Source organism: Pyrus communis, chromosome 11 (genome assembly GCF_963583255.1).
Source record: "Pyrus communis chromosome 11, drPyrComm1.1, whole genome shotgun sequence".
NCBI lineage: Eukaryota > Viridiplantae > Streptophyta > Magnoliopsida > Rosales > Rosaceae > Pyrus > Pyrus communis.
This window is the reverse complement of record NC_084813.1, coordinates 24,762,652-24,782,816: the sequence shown is the minus strand read 5'-3', so window position 1 is coordinate 24,782,816 and position 20,165 is coordinate 24,762,652. Positions and strand designations below refer to the sequence as shown.

The following is a 20,165-nucleotide window of genomic DNA, read 5'->3' as shown; positions in this document are numbered from 1 at the left end:
TACTATGAGGCTGGTTGGATGGTTCAGATGGCCCAGGGCTTGGTTAAATGTTCTTTCCCTCTCCAAAAAGCTCTTTTACTTGCACTTTATGTCAACCCACAAACTTAAGGCGGAAAAGGTCACAAGCTCAAGCCCTAAATCACTAAATGCATAATGTTAAGTCCACCACCTACATAAATTGCTATTTAGTACTATAATTTAAGGGCATTTCTCTTTATTTGTGATTGAGAGGACTTATGTTCGATTCTACCCAACACACACAAGCAAAACCCAAAAACCCTAACTACTTTAAATGGTACACAACATTTAAACATAAATTCTCCTGACAAAAACTACATTTTAAAATATTACGATTTGGTACACGCATGGACTGAGCTAGAAACATCTTTTAGTTGGGACAATTTTGAATGATGAAATAAATTAAAATTTTAATGCAATGCTATTGACTTATTGTCCAACATGATTTTGGGTAACTAGTGTTTAGAACAGTAAAATTGTAAACCATTAGCTAATGGAAAAATCACATGGCTCGGAAGGGTGAGAGGGTGGAAAAAATGTAGAACATGAGAGGGTTTTTTAGTTGAGTGTTTGAACAGAGACTTCATTTTTAAGTATATAGATAATTTATTGTTTTAATTTGAGCATTTTTAATGACAAAAAGAGTTGAGTGAGAACGACTGCGTCCATTGAACATATGTCGACACTACAAATGTTAATTAGGTAATTAATTTTTTGGCTATGCAATTTTCAAATTTGTGAAGAAAATGGAATTTCATTATGCTTTTGGTATAAATTAAAAACTATGCAATTATATTTGTTCAAATTGAAAACGCATGAACTAAATTGAAAACACTCAAAAAATTATCATGAACAAAAACCTGTACTCGAAAAAAACCGCCAAATTATGTACTCAGAAGTCCAATGAGTTGACACTCGACCCCTCCAGTTCACCACCGGGTTGACACCGAGTTCGGCTCCCAAACCCCGAGTTGAGCACTTCCTCCCAATCCACTTCATCTTCTTCTTCCTTCTCCTTCCCTCTCATCATCTCCGACATCCGCCTCGCCTTCTCCCTCGCCCGTTCGCTTCCCTTTTTCTCCACCTCTCTTAACACCTCCACCACGCCCGCCGTCTTCGCCAGCCCTTGGAACCTCAAACCGCCGTAGCTCAACCCATACAATGTGGCCACACAGCTCTCTTGTGTCGCCTTCGAGTCAAACTCGTTTCCCCTTAACACACCCACCAAACACTCCACCCCACCCGAATCCAACAATGCGGCCCGCCCGTCGGCACATAAACTCAAATTACACAATATGAGCAATACCCGACCCGTCATGTGACCCGACTTCACCATTCTCAAAAGAACCGGAACCGAGCCGAGCTTGACCAACTTGGACCGGTTACTCTGAACGAGCGAGAGGTGGTACAAAGCGAGTGCCGAGTCATGCCGAGTCCGCTCGCTCTCGGACCGGAGTAAGTGCAGCAATGGCGGCAACGCGCCCAAAACGCCAATGGCGGTCTTGCAGTCGTCGTCAAGTGCCAAGCTGAAGAGCGCACTGGAAGCGTGTTCCTGCGCCTCAGGGGTTCCGGCCTTGAGCACGTCGATCAGAGGAGGGAGGACTCCTGACCGTACGATCTTAATCTTGTTTGACTTTTCCAGCGACAGATTGACCAAGGCTGCGACTGAGTCCACCTGAACGGCGGTGTACCTGGATATAATCAGAGGGCGGAGGACGGAGAGCAACCGCGGGGTGCAGAGACGGGCCCGGGCGTCCTCTCTCGTCCGCGTGATCTTCCTGAGTGAGGCCAGGGCCTCCTCGATTTCGAACACGTGGCAGCTTCTGAGCTTGATCGAGATTTCGTCTTCTACAGAGAGGGAGGGATTGCTGTTGCAATTAGGATTTAAAGTTTCAATTTCCGAGGATGAAGACGACGGGGAAGAGTAGCAGCTCGGTGGAGTTGAGAACGGGAGAGGCGGAGCCGCGGTGACCGATTCGTCGGAGCTCGAGGGGAAGTGAGTTGGGCGCCGAGTCAGCTCGGTGGCCGCGAGAGTGAAATTCACTCTAGGGGTGTCCTTAACACCGTTGATCAACAGCTGATTATCCGAAACTACGACGTTCTGGGGCTTGGTTTCGTTCCGGGAACCAATGGAGGCGCGGACGATCTTCTCGGCGGAGGCGAAATCGAGGGGCTTGGGAGGATCGACGAAGGACTTGTGGCACCAGCTGAGAATGGCGGACCTGAGGGCGAGGTTGGAGATTACGGAGGAGAAATCTGGCGACGGAGAGTCCGGGAGAGCAGGCGTGAAGCTGAGGGACTTGCAGGCTTGGACGCAGGCGCGCTCGAAGGTGTGGCCGGACGAAACGATGACCGGGTCCGCCATGAGAGAACCGGAGATTGGACAGACGAACTCTTTGGGAGCTTGCCGCTTTGAAGTTTTCGACGGAATTGCCGACGACGACCTCTGAAAAAGCTTCCATCTCCGCCGGGGACTCGTGCTTGCACTGCTGATCATCTCCGCAGCTCTCTCCGGCGTCGCGAAAGCCCATTCGTTCTCTTTTGATTTGTGGACCATCAGCTTCATCAAAGCTTGTTGAAACTCCACACCCGAAAAAAGCAAGTTACTTTCTTCAATTCCGTATCATCTTAGTAAAAGTTCTGAGCTTTAAGCTCAAGTAAGGATTATGCCTAAACCCCATGATCCTTAATTCAAATTTAATCGGATTTTGCGAGGCTAATCAGATGGGATTATGGTTTGGATAATTTGAGCAGAGATATGGAGGTTGCTAACATTTGAAGGTAGAGTTTGGTGGGGATACGGAGAGAGAGAGAGAGAGAGAGAGATTGGTGTTATTTGCCTGATGGAGGAGACTGGGAAAAGGACTGGGATTCCGATTCCTCTGGTTTGGAAAAATTAGCCGCAATCAGAAAACAAAAGCTGGAGGTGTATCAACAACACAATCTCTTGTTCTTCTCCAACGGCTTCACTTGTGTTGTAAGTAACTCATTTCCCCTTCATTTTTCACCTTCAATAATTGGATACTAAAATTTGTATGAATTCCCTTCTATAATGTGCTCGAGCCTCTCGCGAGTGGTTAAATTTCCGAAAGTTTTGACACTGTTTAAAATTTAGTGGACTTTTCGAACTTTTTTGGTTAATTGTGTAAGCATGCCGACTATAGATTGTTCTAAAAATCACTGCTTAGACGTTAGGTTACTGATCACTCATTTGATTAATTTTTAAGTGTTTAAAAAATAAGAAATGACCTGCCTAAATGCCTGCTTACTCTGCCCTTGACCCGCCTGGATCGTGACTATCACTTAGACAGAAAATTGATAATTTTCATTTTGCATTTTATTCTTTCAATAAATTGTAAGAGACTTGTTGAATAATTGAATGAACACTCGATATATGCTTGTTCGCCATATTTTCAATATGTTCTAATACTTTATAATTTATTTATCATTTCATTTTACAATTTGTGCATTTCTATACAATTATGTATTTTTTAAGTATAATAAGACATTTGCTTGTATGTTATGTAATAAATTTAATTAAAACTAAAAAAAACCGCATAGATCCCATCTAAACACTTAGGTCTTTGCCTGTCACCTAATCAGCCCTTAGCGTATTTTAGAACCTTAACTAAGTAAGAATCTTTGTTGGTTTCTATGATTGACAAGAAAGATTGAAAGTTTATAATTTTACTCAACTTTAAGGATTGCATCCACTGATTGTGATAGGCATTAGACACGACTCTATTGCTTTATCTATGAAATGAAGCTTAGCGGTCAAATTTTTTGACTAATTTCTTACAGGTTTCATTAAATAAAACTGTGGAGAAGAATATCCGTGAAGCTTATTCTTTAATTTATTTTTTACCAATTTTCCACGCATCATTTTGTAGCATGGAAAGTCTGAAAAGTTAAAAACACCTTTCTAAGTTTAGACGAAATTTATGGGCGATTTGTTTTACTTCTGCTTTCTAATGTCAAGTAAATGATTGATGCTGCTCAGAGGATATATGACAATATTCTGCTATGAATAACATGTTTGGTTTTGGAAGTATATTTTGTTGGGTCTAAACATGATGGATTCTAACACGTTACTGGGTGTATATTTCCTCTTTATAATCAATCGCATTACGTAACGAGAGAGATATCAATAAAGTATATAACTGGTTGTAAATCATTTTGATATTACGTGGTAATTTTGTGAGGAGATAAATACTGACAGTATGATGTAAACCGGTTGTACACAAGAACCCCATTCTAAACAGATGTTGATCCGTGAATTAACAGAAGCTTAGAGAAGGGATGATGTGGAAATTTCTGGACCATCCATCTCATACATTAACACCATCTCATTGACCACTTTTGCAGACAAATACATGCTGCTACAGCCGTTTGATTCCACCTCTGAGAAAGTTTAAAGAAGAAGGTGCCCTCTCACGCTCTCTCACGCTCTCCTTTTTCTTCAAAAGTGTTGTTTTTGTGGGCAGTATATGTCTCTTGACTTGCTGTGCATGGAGGAGATGTACAACCAAGTCACAAAGAAGAAGAGCACCACTGATCATTATTGCATGAGAAATGCTAATGAAATTCTCTTAAAGTAGAATCCTTCAAAACTTTTTATCATCTCATATTTTATGCACAATATTTTATAAAGGAATTGTTATTAGCATTTCAAAATTTCTTTATACACTCCTCACAAGTGTTATTTTCTTTCTAATTCTAGAAAGTTTGGAGTGCCAATAACAATTCCCTTTTATAATATTGACATGAAAATTGACGTTAAACTATGAGGTATCAGATAATTCACGAAAAATATCTCACTTTTGAGGCCCCTTTACGTTTCTCTTATTACATATACTTATTAGTTAAGTTTGTGTAGCCATATAAAATTAGAAATACCTACTTCCTTTATATCATTGTTCTAGGCTGGATAACATATCCCTTTCCCTCTTTACCAAAGTGATTGATTCCTTTTTTGTACTCAATACATGGCCCACCCACCCTTCACATAAACTAGGGTTTTTTCTTTCTTCTCACTTTTCTTTTGTTAGATTAAACCAAGTGCTTAATTAGTTCCAAGATTTGAGATTAGTTTATGTTAATAATTTTAATTAGTTAAGAGAGGTAATCTTTCCATTTATTTTGGTTGAACACTGCTTTCATGTTTTCATGGGGAGATCAGATTCTGATCCATGATTTGGTTGTTGTCCTTCTTAATCTAATTAAGGTTGGAGTTGCAAGTTTTTAATTAAACACACACACACACATATATGAATATTTTGCTTCCAAAATGGTTTTCTTCTTAAACACACTTAAGAAAACTAATCATCTTCTTAATTATTTGACATCTACGTCGAGATTTTAACCGTTAAATTCTTGTTCACCTCGGACTCGGAGTAAATGCCCCATCTTTCTAGGTTATCAAAAATCTTGGTTGTATTTTACGTGCACTTTTCACGTGAGGTAATGCCACTAATATTTGAAGCTATGACCTGAAAACAGCTGAAGAAGATGAATATTTAGAGTTTGTGGTTTTCACTGGCACCCAATAAGCAACGCATGATTGCATGATGTAGTTAGTCGTACCAACACTTTAACGAAGAGCGGGTTCTAACCGTGTCCTTAATTAGCTCTAATAATCTTTCCATTAAGATCCAATCATAGAGGCAGCATATATATCTTTCTGACACTGGCAGCAAGGAGTCTAATCCAATATATAGGAAAGGTATCTGCTAAGTTTGGGAATCCGAACCATTGAAATTTAATCAAACGGCTAAAGTTATTATAATTTTTAAAGTGGGCCTTTGTTTGTAGCCGTTTGATCAAATTTTAATAGTCCATATCCCCAAACTTGATGGATTAGGAGGAAGGGATCCGGAGAGGATCCCTTTCCCAATATATATGTGGGGACGGATGTGTATATATTTGAACCGTTATCTTTTAGGTTTTCTCTCAAATATCACGTCTATCAAAAATCACTCATCCTTGAAACAGTAGGACCGTGGGATTAAGGGTTTACGGTTTCTTTGTAGAATCGTATTCGTCCATTTTCTTCACTACAAATGAATGTCTTAATGATTTTGGATTTGTCTAATTGTTTGCAAATATGATATACGAATGATGTTCTAAAAAACAAACGATTTGGATCGTTAAAATACATTAAGTAGTGGACCCCATAAAAATGTGTGCTAAAAATTGTGTAAAAAAAGTGATGCTACAGATCTGCTCATATATATATATATATTATTGTGTGTACTAGTACTATATAATATTGGATATTGGACATGAAGAATTTTGATTCTTTCGTCCCCTTTTGATATATAAATATATACATTTATGTGTGCCCATAGAATTAGAGAATGTTGATGTGGTTTAAGCTTTATGGAAAGAAAGAGTGTTTTCCAACTTTACAATTTGGCATGGACCTTTGTGTTTCCTTGTAATATGAGTAATGCTATTCATACCATATTTTTGTATCATATTTTTATATTTAGGTGGTATTTGATATGGACAGCCACATCATTTGAATTAATCAGATTTTTAAATTTAGTTCATTATTTAATAAACTAATAATTAAGAAAAATTAGTTAATTAAATGATGATTGTGGTGTACGAGGAGAAGTCTTTCTCCTTCATTTCCTTGGGTTTTGCAAATTTTTCAAATGATGTGGTTATCCACATCAAATGCCACCTAAGAAGGGATAGAAATGTGGTATAAAAACATGGTATGAATAACATTACTCTTATAATATTGCTGCTGCATCTGCATGGCATGTTTACCTCCTTTCATCCATAGGAGGTTAGGTAGGTCGGAAAGGGATCCTCTCCGGATCCCTAATCTACCAAATCAGTGGATCCGTACCATTGAAATTTGATCCAACGGTTAAAGTTATTTTAACTTTTAAAGTAGACCCCTGTTTGCAGCCGTTGAATCAAATTTCAATGACATGAATTCCTTGATTCGGTGGATCCATGAGGAAGGGATCCGAAGTCCCTTTCCCAGGTAGGTGACCATCTTCATGTAAAAAGCGCATTATGTTTAGCTTTTGTCTAATCCTTCATGTCTTGTCGACGGAGATGGACTTATCTATCTCCGTCACAGTGTTTTTTTATCTTTATCTCTCTCCTTACGTGACGTGATCAATCATGGTAGATAGAGACAGAGAGGGTAGATAGAGACAGAGAGCGAGCGATACTGCCACCGGAAAGGGAAGTATTTTCACTTGTGAAATTCCTGCCATGAGCTTCAAGGAATGAAGAGTAGGGGAAACAGGGTAATTCGAACGTAATTTACATAAAGAAAAGAAGGGGATTTTCTCTTGGGGCATTGGATTCTCGCGGGCAATTTGAAACCGAAAGAAAAAAAGGAAACGCCTTTGGCTCCACCAACCTCTCTCAAAAGGTCACTGGCAACTGCCAAGTTTAAAATTAGGTGGTAACCCATTCCGTTTGCTCGAATTACACAAAACAAGTATTTGGATCTCTCTCTTTTCTCTTTCTAACGTCCACATCTTCACGTATTTGGACTCCAGACACAGATATTCTGAGAGGCTGTCAGACTTCACATCCATGTCCATTTTCTATTGTCCTTGAATAATCAATGGTTTTTATTTTTTGAAGAATTTTAACGAAAAACTTTCGATACTATTTATTTTAACAAAAAATCATATTTTTATATTAAAAAATTCAATCATGATACTATTCAATTTACCCTATTTTTTTTGTTCCAAAAAAAAAAAAAACAAACAATAACTATTAACTTTTGTGGAAAACCTTCAAGAGTTTAATTGGATAAAAACTTTTTATAATTTCAATTGTCATGCTCTATTCTTTTTTTTTTCTTTTTTTTGTCGACCTATAGATTTTATTAGATTATATATTAAATTAACCATCAACGGAGTTCAAAAAAATTCTAATTTTTGTGGGTCTATCTATCTTGTATTTTTTGGAGGGATATATGCCGTAAAGGAGGAAAGGAAAGAGGGGGTCGTGCGAAACTAGAAACTTGCGTCTCCTGCAATCCGCGTCAAACCTGGTTTTGGCTTCCGCCCCAAGCCAACCCCAGACCTACCGACCGACCTTGTGTCTCCCTCTATATATTAACCTTCCAAGAGGGGCCGGCTGCCAATCCAAGACCAGAGATTCCAAGCGAATTGAATTCAGATTACGAACAAGATGACAGGAGGAACAGAAGCTTTCCCGGATTTGGGAAGACACTGCCAGCTCTCCGATTGCCACCAGCTCGATTTCCTCCCCTTCCAATGTGACGGTTGTCGTAAGGTACGTTGGGCTTCGTGGATTCGATTCGGAAAATCAAGCGTTTTGCATTTTTTGATTGCCTTGAATTTACGAATGTGCAGGTTTTCTGCGTTGAGCATCGGTCCTACAAGTCCCACGAGTGCCCGAAATCGGACCACAACAGCAGAAAGGTGGTGGTTTGCGAAATCTGCTCGGCCTCCATAGAAACCACCGGCCGCGACGGCGAACAGGACCAGAAATTGCTGTTGGAGAAGCACGCCAAGTCCGGAAATTGCGACCCCAGAAAGAAGAAGAAACCAACCTGCCCGGTTCGGCGGTGTAAGGAGATTCTCACGTTTTCGAATACCAGCACCTGCAAGACTTGCCAGATCAAGGTTTGCCTCAAGCACCGGTTCCCGGCCGACCATGTTTGCAGGAAGCCGACGGCGGCACAGCCGTCGTTGGTGGGGAAGGCTGTGAGCTGGAACGACAAGTTCATGGCTCCTTTTGCTTCGAGGGAAGGGAAAGAATGTGGGAAGACGAGTGCGCGGGATTCCAAGTCTTCGGCTTCGAGTGCGCCTTCTGTTCGAGCCTATTGAGAGATTGTTCATCTGCTTCCACAATTTGATGTTTGTCCGAAACGACATCGTTACGTTGTAATTCTTTGATTCAATTACAGTACACGAATAAACGTTTGATTCCTCCTTAACCGCAAATCACAGTCTTCCGAAAATTATACAGACACAAATGCATGAACAAAACGAGAAACCGACGTGCAATGTACAAAGTAACTAAACATTAAATTCATACATTCATTTGTTCATGTCTTAGTTCTATGTATAAAATACAACAGCACAAACCCTATCTTTCAAATCGACAACACGACACCTACAGAGGAGGAGGAATTATTCAAACTAATCAACCCCTCTCGAACCTCAACTTCAACTATATTTCGGATACAACGGGTGAAAGTACAAACAAATGAAATGCGATTAGCACAGCGGTACAGCGGCACAGCGGCAATCTTCTATCCTTCGTTCTTAATAAGATCTTTTGTTGCATCGGTAAAAGTAGAGATTATGGTGGTTGCCGTTTAGTACGGGGCAAAAGTGCAAGAAGGATCTTTTTTCTTGGTCCCTGAATATTACGCAACCTCTGTGAGAACGGATCAAGTTCCATTGCAACGAGCATGCGGATAAGAGATGAAGCTTAGAGTGAATGAAACTTACCATCGGTATGCCCAGCTCTTTGAGATCCTTATCCCCCATCTGCTTCAAAGCAGTCATGTCCACCTGCAAACCCAACAACCGAGCATTGAGAAACCTGACGTCCACAACCAAGACGAAACATAGAACCTAAATTCGTCTTCAGTTATATTAGTATTTCTCGTTGGATTGATCAGATTTCCCCTTTAAAAACACAGATATTATTCCCTATTTTAGATGCTGTGTCAAAAATCAGATAACGACAGCCTATAGTCTTCATCCAAATTAAGGAAAGCAAATTTAAATGAAAATTTCAAAACGGCCAGGTAACTTACTTCTTCAGCCTGGAAAATAATGGCATATTTTCCCAAACTAAGGCTATGCAACAAGCCAGCAACAGTTAGAGTTTCATCCACCTGTACAAACGCAGAGATAAACTCATCAAATTTGAAGTAGCAATACAAGACCAGATTTCCTAAAATTGAAGCTAAAATGGTGCAATCGCCAAAAGGTAGTACCATTTGTGAACTTCTCTGCAGACTGGCACTTGGTGGTGCAAACTGTGCTATTGGCCTGGCAGCTTGAGGGTTAGCTTTCATTGTGAAAATAAAGGAGTCTGTTGGCTGAGAAGAACCAACCATACCATTTCTCGGGAACTGGCCAGCTCTAGAAGCGTCAACTGGCCTAAATGATGATGGTGGGTGCAGCTCTCTTGGTGGGGATCTACCTCTGAATCCATCTGTAGTTGGAGAAGAATAGAAGTTTCTTCGAGAATTTACCTGGTAAAGATCAGCGGGACTTTCTCTGGGAGGAACCTGCCTCATGGTGTTACTTCCATTTGTTTCTGAATTATGCTGCAACACCTGGTATTTTAGTGAAGGATGAACAGGTTTTGAAAGCTTTGCACGAGGGTCCATCTGCTTGCGCTCTTCAACAACTCCGCCAATTTGCTTCTTAAATAATCTTTTACGCAACAATTTCAATCTGAGGTCATTTCGACTGATTCGTGAATCTTCACTTGGTTTAATGCACCAGAGTCAATACAAGGAAACCATATAAAGAACAATAAACGATACATCATGGTAATATCAGTGGTATCAGATAAGATAGTTTACCTTGCAGTGTTCTATCACCCTCATTCCATTTTATGCCATCTCCTCGTTGCCTGAAAATTGATATTGAACACATCATGATAGGACTAAAAACACATCTGACATGTTACTGCCCGAAATACCAATTCTCAAAACGGGACAACCATAAAAACGTTACTGCCATCATAATCAAACTTCTGTAAATTGATAAACGTAGATCTCTGATTGTCGCCAAACAAACTTAAAAAGAAAGGCGAAAACAAATAAATTATTTTCACATTTTACAAACTACGCTTCTAATTAATGATCAAAATGCACCAGCCTACTCCTAAATCAGACCGTTCTCAACATGAAAATCCTTCAAGAGCTAGTTCTAGCAATGGTGGTGGCTTGCACGGTAGAAGACGTTAAAACATTTCTGGGCATTGGATACCACGAGTTCACTGTAATAACTAATGACAACCATAAGAAGGAAACAAACTATTGGAGAATCACAAGCATCCTCAACACACAGCATCTGAAGAACTACTGAAACGAGTAGTATGCTGATATGCCAGGCAAAAGTTATGGACATAAACGAGATAGAACAATGTACCGTTTGCCCGAAGAAAACGAAAAACCATGAGCATTACTCCCAAGTCTGTCTGCCATTCGTTTACTTCCAGAAACCATCCCACTATCACCACGCATTTTCCCAGAGTTGGATACAAATCCTCCTCTCTCCACAACCTACAAATATTTCAACAAATAAGCAACCAAACACACAAATCAACCCGAATTCGCATTCAAGCCGGTTCTTCAGCCCAGGATATTATGAGCCATTCAGCCAAGTCCAGCACAACACAAAAGTTCGTCAAAGCATTCCAAATAGCTAAATAGGATGAATTTGAAGCTCAAGAAATTGAATCTAATTTAGTAAACGTAAGATAAAATTGATCCCTTTCCCCTTGAAGCTGATTAATGTGGAAAATTACACAATTTGGATAATTGCAACCATCCCCTTCTTCCTCACAGATTCAATTGGCGAAGAAAAACACAGAAACAAGAACGAATGCAGAGAAGAAAAGTTACCTGGCCAGAGCGACCGAGGGTGATGGTAACTCTCGAATTCGACATACTTAGAAGTCAAAATCCCCAATTGATTTCAGAGCGAAACCCTAATCTCTCTGTCTCTCTGTGCAGTGCAGATGCTGCGATTTGCAGAAAGAAGAAAGGTATAATCCATTGATGCCATCCATGCTGCGGAGTTGGCAGTCGCCACCCGGTCAGGTCAATCCGATGGAATGGAGGCCTATGTTTTTCCAGCCGCCCCACCGCCTTCAAAGCCCACTTCTTTAGATATTAGAAACGTTGAGGCCCATTAGCCTGATTTTTAATTAATTTTACCGAATATCCAAGGGGTATGCCCTTTACCACTCAGTACTACGGTTTAGTGATATTTTTCTTTACTTGGAAGTGAGAGGTCTTAGATTTGAATCTTATGGATGGTGAATTCGATACCAAATTAAGCTGTCCATTATGTGGGTTAGTCGAACTCCCCCTCCCCTTAGTGTAAAAATATCGAGGTACTAAAAAAAGAAAGGTATTCTCTTTATACACCACGTTTTACTTCTCACATACCTCTTGTTAATGTCTGAATCATGTGTTTGGAGCTCGCAGACTGAGAGATACAAATCACTCATTTTCAATCCTACGACCTTCATTATCCTATTCTACTGGCTCACTTCACAAAAATCTAACAACTTAAATAACCCAGATCTCTCTCTTAGACAGTTTGAGTCTTTCGGTCCACAAGCTTCGGACACAGATCCGGAGTGAATCTCATTCCCAATTTTAAACGACTCAAATCTCAAAAACTCAAAAACTTAAACAACCCGAATTTATTTGTCTTTCTCTTGAATGACTTGGATCTCTTAGTCTGCAGGCCGCGAAAAAAGAGATCTAAAGTGAATCTCATTCCCAGTTTTAAAGAGCATATAATTCTTTTCTTAATTGTACCCGTCCACGTGTCAGATGAACAAATCCAAAAGGCATCATTCCATGGGAATTTCTTTTGGACTTTTGAGCACAAAAGCCAGGTGGCAAAGATTCATTTGGGTTTGCGGATAAGGAGATCAGTTAAATTTAAATTACAAGAAAATCATGAGAATATGGCAAAGTCCAGGGGCTGCACAATAATTCTTGAATAATTGCATTAAAAGGATTAGTACGTCACCAGAAAATAGAAGTAATTTCCGCACACTTCTTTTCTCTCTCTACACGTCCCGGGTTAATTTTGACCTCTAGATTGAGTAAATGAAAGGAACGTCAAGAGACAGAAACAAATAGAGGTCCGTAAAAGGAGATAACGGAGAGATTCAAAATATGAGCTTTTTTTTTCTTTTTTCTTTTACAAATACAGAAGTGGACTGTTTACACATGCTTGTTAATACGCGCTAAAGCTTATTACATGTTTGCTGTTGATTCTTTGATCTCTTCCAGGGAGATTGTCTGCATTGCACAACAGTTGTGAAGGTAAGCAATTAGGTTATTAAAACCGTAACGGATGAACGGGACTACGTGAGATTTTCTCAAAGAATGATGTATGAAGTACCTGTTCCGGTCCGGCAAAATCATTGTCCGGAGTGAGAAAGAGCATGCAGTGGCATTCCTTCCTGCCAACACAGATTCACAGTTTTCGTAAGAACCAGGTTTACATATACAGACATCATTTTCATATGACGATCGGTTGAATGCAAATGTTGAGAGTTAAAGCTGGCTTTGAGCAGAAAATTCAGATTAGGAAAACATAAACACAAGAACCTCAACAGCAAAGAATACAATTTTGGTTTTGGTATTCCAACGGCCATCTGGTTGAAATTTGCAAGAACTATCGGCATTTCACCGGAAACTTCAAATGAGAACTTTGATTTCAGCTAGCTAGCAAATATCTGGTTTTGCCATCTCCTTATTATGTTTTTAGCTAGCTAGCAAATATAACACTAAGCCTACTTATCTTTGATTTCAGGCTGAGTACCAAAAATCTTTTGCCCACAATGATTTGCCGATATATCCCAATCGTAATCTAGTACTTCAAAGCTTTTGACACTACGTTTCCATATCAGGTATACAAATCTATAATCTAACGGAATGAAAAATGTAGAGAAAAACTGGTTCGTATACTAATTTCACAAAATACTAAAATATATCACCTCTCTCTCATAGGAACACATGGGCAGTTCCAAAAGCCTTGGCCTGCCTCGGCAGGTTTATCATCATAATGCCTGCAACACAATAGATTCAGACTTGGAAAGCATGACATGACATGAACATGAATCGACTTTGACACTGCTAAGGTGTTTGAGGCAGAGGGCAAAGTAAGAACACCATAGACTCCTAGTCAAGAAAAAAATACCAAAGAACAGATGCTTACCGACAAGGGCAGAGCGGAGCTCCCAATGAATCTTTATGGTCTGCCAATCCCTGTTGAGATACCAGGATGAGTTTCTTTCACATAGACTATCCAACAAATACAGTTTAGTAAACCGAATTACGATAATGAAGGATCCAAGTATATATAATCTCAGGATGCCATATCCATTTGTAAGGGATCTTTTTGCCCCAAACGAATTCTCTTGTGAATTGTGATGCAAAAGACTAAGAACTACAGCAGCAAGATACTGAATCAAAGAACTACGCATATAGGGGTCGATTTAAGAGAACAATTCAAAGGTGTTTGATAGTCTATAGGATCTAGGGGGTCAGGGGTACATGTTCTTTACCGTTCCAACCCCTGGTGGAAGGCCGGAAGATCATAAAGTAATCGGCTTTGAAGTCGATTTGAGTCCTTCCAGTATACAATGATAACGAAAATAATTAAGACAGTTCTAATTAAGCATACAACATAAGTAAATTAATACATACCTTGATAACAACAGAAGTAACTCCCTTATCGACACAGAAATATGTTCCGGACTTGCGAGCATACTGCTCAGAGAACTTCCTCATGATTTCAACAGATTTATCTGACGGCTCCGCTGCCAGAAACATTCAAAATTTAAAGCATCCATTAGTGCAACATTCACGAGCAAAATTCTGACCGAAGCTCAAAAATGTCAAAAATTCACGATCTTTGCAATCAAATAACAAAATTATGAAATCCCAACTTCTAATTCTAATTCAAGCTGAAAAATGTATATTAATCAAGCAAGTTTAATTTTTTTTTTTAATCAAACAACAAAATTATGAAATCCCAATGTTCCCACAGAGTTCGAGTCTACTAATCAAGCAAGTTTAAATTTTTACAATTTGGAATCGCATATAATCTAACAACGTTCAGCTGGTGCTATAAATCTGAAAGCTCAATAATTATAAACTCAAAAAATAAAAAATTTGAAAAAAAAGAAGAAGATGAAGAAGTTGGAGAATTGCTAACCATTAGCTATGATTACAGGGCGGCGCGTGGAGCGGTTGAGAGGAGAAACGAAGGACGCAATGCTGGCGCCGAACGACGGAGCTTGGAGTTGCAGAGTCATGGCCTCTGAGACTGATGAGAGTGTGGAGTGGAGCGCTGTGAAATTAAATTATACTTTCTGGGTAATAATCCGTTCGTTTATATAATTTTTGAGGAATTTAATCTTGGAAGTTTGGGGATTTTATGATTTAATTTGGTAATTGGCATTTAATAAAGTTGTGGAAGTAAAAGCCGTTGCCCGCCACACGTTGAGAATATCGGTTAAGGAAACACACCAACCACTCGGTCCGCTCACCGCTATACCAACGAATCTAACCCCCTTCCTTCTGAACCCTTCCTTCCTTGTTATAAGGCCTTGGGACTTTTGCTTTCTGGGTTAGCTCTGAGCCCAGCCCATTTATATCTGGATATAATTCAATTTTGACCTAAAAGATAGTCCCTAAATCGCAAGGGGTTGGATTAGGGATGGGTAAAATACCTATGGGTTTGGGTAGCTGAGATTATCCGTCCATTTAAAGTTCACGGTTAGGGTTTTGGGTAACCGTTTAGACGAACAAACGTACCTATAATGGGGCAATGCATGCTAAAATGTACCTATAATGGTGTTTAATTGTCAAAAAACGAAAATTATGACAAATTTTTCTTTTATAATTTTCAAGTTGTTAAAAAAAAAAAAACATGTAGACGGGTGAAAAAAGGGGTAAATGGGTAAAAAAAAGGATAACGGCTTCAAAAACAGCTAAATGGGTAAATGGTTATGGTTAAATGGGTAAACGGTTATGAGTATGGTTAACCGTTTATAAACGGTTATGAGTATGGATATAACCGTTTATGCAATTACCCAATGGATAAACGGTTATGCGGGTATGAATATAAACAGTTATGGGTAAATAACCGCGGTTACCCGCCCGCCATAACTGTTGCCCATCCTTAGGTAGGATGACTATATTTCTAGGAGCAAACTCTAGGCAAATATGAAGTTGTATGGATATAATTTATGCCTTGGAATATGAAGTTGTATGGATATAAGCTATAAGTAATGCAACTATGAATCTCGTGAAGAGTTTGATCCTGGTTCAAGATGAACGCTGGGGAATGCTTCACACATGCAAGTCGGATGGAAAGTGGTGTTTTCAATGATGGACGGGTGAGTAACGCGTAAGAACCTACCCTAAATAATAATAATAATAATAATTCATCTAAATTGAATTTGCTACATCAAAATTTTGATATTGGAAAGAGAACTATCACTAAATTAACAGGAGGTACTCGTGTATTAGTCTCGATGTAGATTACTTCAATTCTCATCCAACAGTATAAATACAAGAGAGATGCATCAACCACATCTACATAATACGAAGACTATCTACAAGCGAGTTTGGGACTTGTTTTTCTCTAAAATGTGATGTTGTTGCCCAATTTAACGAGTGGAGTTTTCTTAATTTGTATTATTAAGAGATCACACATGAACACATCACACTAATTATTTAGTTCAAATAGTCTTAGTTGTCTAGTCCAGGCTATCAAACAAGGCCAGAAAAAGTGTTGTCCCCATCACTAGCTAAGCAAGAATTCAAGGAAGTTCATTAATGAGAGAAGTGGTGATCTTGTCTTGCTTGATGGGAGAGAGAAAGCTTCCAGACCACCTTTTCCAGCCAAATAGTGAGCTTACTCAACAAGGAACACTAGCTGAAAGCGGCCGGGAATGAGTACCTATCCCTTGGTAATAGAACCTAACTAGGGCAAGGCATCATTTCATGGATAAATTATTCTTGAGAGAACTCAGAGAAGCAGCCCTGTAGATAGAGCACTTTCTTCCCTTTCATCTCTGTGTATGTGTGTGTATTTTGTAAACTTAAGGTATGTATTTATAGGAATTCGACGTGAAAGCGAAGTACCGACTATCGACTACATAATGCCCTTCCCTCCTCCTTTATCCGAGCTTGGGACCTCCAGCGTATTATAGACAAGATTCAAATTCATTAGTTATACTAATAAACTCCTCAAGTGCAGGATATATATAGACATGAAGCCCAGGAGTACATCATCCATATACATATGGCAAGCCAACTTAACCAAATCCTATCCAGACAAATTGTACCCAACATTCAACAATATTCATTTCAAAACGGTCGAATGACTGCACAACCTGGACAGATGAGATTCGCTGCTTAAGGGATGAACTTAGTAGCTACCTAGACCACAAGCAAATATATTTCTTTAATTAATTTCAATTTTTTGATACACTAGACCACAAGCAAATATATTTCATAAATTAATTTCAATTTTTAGATAAAAAAAAAATTACTTGGATTTTGCAAAACCAGTACATATTATACAAGTGTATTAGTTAATTACTCCTCATTTCCTAGTAATAGTATAGCTTCTTGCTAGCTGTTCTAAATTATTATTATTATTACACCCTTATGTAAGAATCAAGTTTTCCTGCCTTTTTATTTAGGAGAGTGTTATCTACACACCTATTTTGCGACTCACTCATCTCTCAATTTTTGACCATCAAATCGAATGAATTGAAGAACAAAAATAACAAAAAATTAACAAACGTGTGAGAAGTAAAAATATATGGATGAATAACATTTTTCTATATTTATCACGTGTAGTCATGAAATGAATAATATCCCACAAACAAAATGAACAAATATGAAAAATATCAAACAAGAGATTATTCAGTATTCCCGGAACATCAAAGCCACATAACAAGATATGGCATTTGCCTTAATCATCAAACTGTATCATGTATATTTGGTGAAAGATAATGGATTAAACTCAATCTATTTGTTCAAATATGAAAATCCGTCAGTGCAAACCCTAATAAAGATCTAAATGGACAAGAGTCAAGTTTCAAGCAATTAAGTTACCTGATTAATTAACATAAATAAATCAATTCTTTCAGCAGTACATATATATTAATAATACACTTGCATTCCATGCATGATGAAATTTGAACCATATATAATAAATTAAATTGATCCACATATGTCTTCAAGCTTAAGCTAGTATTAAGTTGCACAGATAATAATTCTGATCATTTAAGCAAAATAATTCGTACACATAAAGGGAGAGATTTGGGGGGGGGGGGGGAGGGGCAGAGAGAGAGAGAGAGAGAGAGAGAGAGAGAGAGAGAGCGAGAGAGCGAAGAGTTTCTTTCCAAAATAGCGAGTACTCTCTTGATAACCTAACAAACAAAACCAGAGCAGAAATCCCTGCTAATACACAAGATCTAAACTTCTTCACACAAAATAAAGTACGTAAAGAAACAATAACTTGAAAACTCCAGATTTGCTTGCTTTGATAGCAAATCGTCGTCGTCGGACCAAGATGCTTGATTCCCCAAAAGCACAAAGACTTACACAAAAGCTTTGAAATACAGTAAGAAGAGGAGAGAGACTCATCAGACTCTTCACTTTCTCTCACCACCAAGGAGTAAGAAAGGTGATAGCTATAGCTGAGCTGAGCTAGGGTTTCAGCCGGCCGCTAGAAATCATGATGAGAAAGTTTTCTTTTCGTTTTGGGTCGTCACTTCTTCTTTTTCTTCTTTTTTCTTGGTGGTAACTTCAAAGACAGTGATGATGATGCTTTGGTCTTGGGGTTTGTGGTGGGGTGGTTGAAGGAGGTGGTGAAGTTGCAGGAGGGGATGGTGTGGGAGCAATGATGGCGATAAAGAAGGTAAGGAGAGGACATGATGATTGCTGTTTGGCTTCTGGCGTTGAAGGAAAGGCAAAGAAAATGTCTAGGTTTTTTGTGTCCTCTTTTTCTTCTGACACATATGCAGAGAGAGAGAGAGAGAGAGAGAGAGTAGAGAGAGTGTGTGTGAGTGATGATGACATCCATTCATCAAGCCAAACCCTAGCTACTCTTCATCTGAATTCAAGGCTCGTACGTGTCAAATAAAACCCACAGTTTCATCTCATTAGTTTGGGAAAAGGGAAAGGGATCCTGATCCATTCCATCTAATCCTCCTCGTCAAATAATTCGGATTTTTAAAATTTGATCCAACGGCTACAAACATGGGCTCACTTTAAAAGTTATAATAACTTTAATCGTTGGATCAAATTTCAAGGGTTCGGATTGTTTGATTAGGAGAATTATGTGGAAGGGATCCGAAGATGATCTCTTTTCCTGGGGATCATGTGGTCATTCATCATACATTGTGTGATCATCAGTTTTCGTTAAGTACTATTTATATTTAATTTTAAATTTCAAATGATTTCTAACCGCACAATGTATGATGAACAATTATCATTTTCCTTTAGTTTGGGCTCGTTTGATAACTTATTGAATTTTGCGTTTTTTATGGGAGTTTTAATAAAACACTCCCGGTATTGTTCACTTTTAACGAAAAACCACAATTTTACCTTTCTCTGGTACTATTTACTACACCTTTATTTGTCATTTTTCATTAAAACGAAAGTTTTTTTTTATTTTTTTATTTTTAACTACAACTTTTTGTTAGTTTTCCTTCTTCTTTTTTTATTAACACCCCACATATTGTTGAATACACCCCACTTAAAAATGCAATACTAAACAATTTGTAATTCTAATATGAAATGACTATTCGAGCCCTTATAGCTACTTTTACTCTCCATTGTAGAACAAGACTCTAAAAACACAAACACTTTGATGAAAAAATATCTTTTGATGAACACAACAAAAAATGGAGTTTTGCTCCTCATTCATTCGTTGGTTTTCACATTCAAGAAATTATTTAAATAATAGAATAAAATTTTGACTTTTTGCAAAGCTTTTTTCTAATTGGAATCCAAGAAATAGGAAGAAAACTAGAGAATGTTGTAAAATTTTAAGATGTAATTAAATGTAATATTCTTGTGGTTGTTTGATGATGAAGAAAATCAATGTTTTTTTGGCTGGTTGGAACTGAGACATGACCTTATAAGAACCGTTCCTACCATTTGTCCATCAAGCTTTTTAGAATCCAACGTGATTGTTCAAGAAAATTTGACGGATGTTTATAAATCAAACGGCAAGATGGAGATTTTATACCACAATTTAATTCTTCTTCCTTGTCTTTAAAATGTGGTTATTTTTTGTTTGAAAGAGATGAAGAGTTTGATGTGTGGTTAATTAGTTGATGATTGTGGGATGTGTGAGGTGTGTGAGGTGTGAGGTGTGAGGGTAGTATTG

General features: G+C 38.5%; 4 protein-coding genes across 4 annotated transcripts; 1 reads left to right on the top strand and 3 right to left on the bottom strand.

Moving 5' to 3' along the window:
* Positions 1-753: 753 nt before the first annotated feature.
* On the bottom strand, positions 754-3,045 carry LOC137708422 (U-box domain-containing protein 40-like). Its single transcript, XM_068447500.1, has one exon. It carries the CDS (start codon positions 2,582-2,584, stop codon positions 911-913), a length of 1,674 nt encoding a protein of 557 aa, XP_068303601.1. The 5' UTR covers positions 2,585-3,045; the 3' UTR covers positions 754-910.
* A 4,921-nt stretch (positions 3,046-7,966) lies between these two features.
* On the top strand, positions 7,967-8,962 carry LOC137707598 (zinc finger AN1 domain-containing stress-associated protein 12-like). The gene is made up of 2 exons (XM_068446505.1): positions 7,967-8,295; positions 8,376-8,962. Exons 1-2 carry the CDS (start codon positions 8,191-8,193, stop codon positions 8,850-8,852), a joined length of 582 nt encoding a protein of 193 aa, XP_068302606.1. The 5' UTR covers positions 7,967-8,190; the 3' UTR covers positions 8,853-8,962.
* A 45-nt stretch (positions 8,963-9,007) lies between these two features.
* LOC137707597 (uncharacterized) lies at positions 9,008-11,820 on the bottom strand. The gene is made up of 7 exons (XM_068446504.1): positions 11,621-11,820; positions 11,145-11,278; positions 10,574-10,623; positions 9,977-10,470; positions 9,794-9,874; positions 9,483-9,545; positions 9,008-9,390 (listed from the first exon to the last, which is right to left on the bottom strand). Exons 1-7 carry the CDS (start codon positions 11,663-11,665, stop codon positions 9,331-9,333), a joined length of 927 nt encoding a protein of 308 aa, XP_068302605.1. The 5' UTR covers positions 11,666-11,820; the 3' UTR covers positions 9,008-9,330.
* Positions 11,821-12,902: 1,082 nt separating this feature from the next.
* On the bottom strand, positions 12,903-15,208 carry LOC137707459 (ferredoxin-thioredoxin reductase catalytic chain, chloroplastic-like). Its single transcript, XM_068446335.1, has 6 exons — positions 14,964-15,208; positions 14,453-14,565; positions 13,962-14,011; positions 13,741-13,812; positions 13,143-13,203; positions 12,903-13,039 (listed from the first exon to the last, which is right to left on the bottom strand). The coding sequence occupies exons 1-6, from the start codon at positions 15,061-15,063 to the stop codon at positions 12,995-12,997; spliced, it is 441 nt and encodes a 146-aa protein (XP_068302436.1). The 5' UTR covers positions 15,064-15,208; the 3' UTR covers positions 12,903-12,994.
* Positions 15,209-20,165: the final 4,957 nt, after the last annotated feature.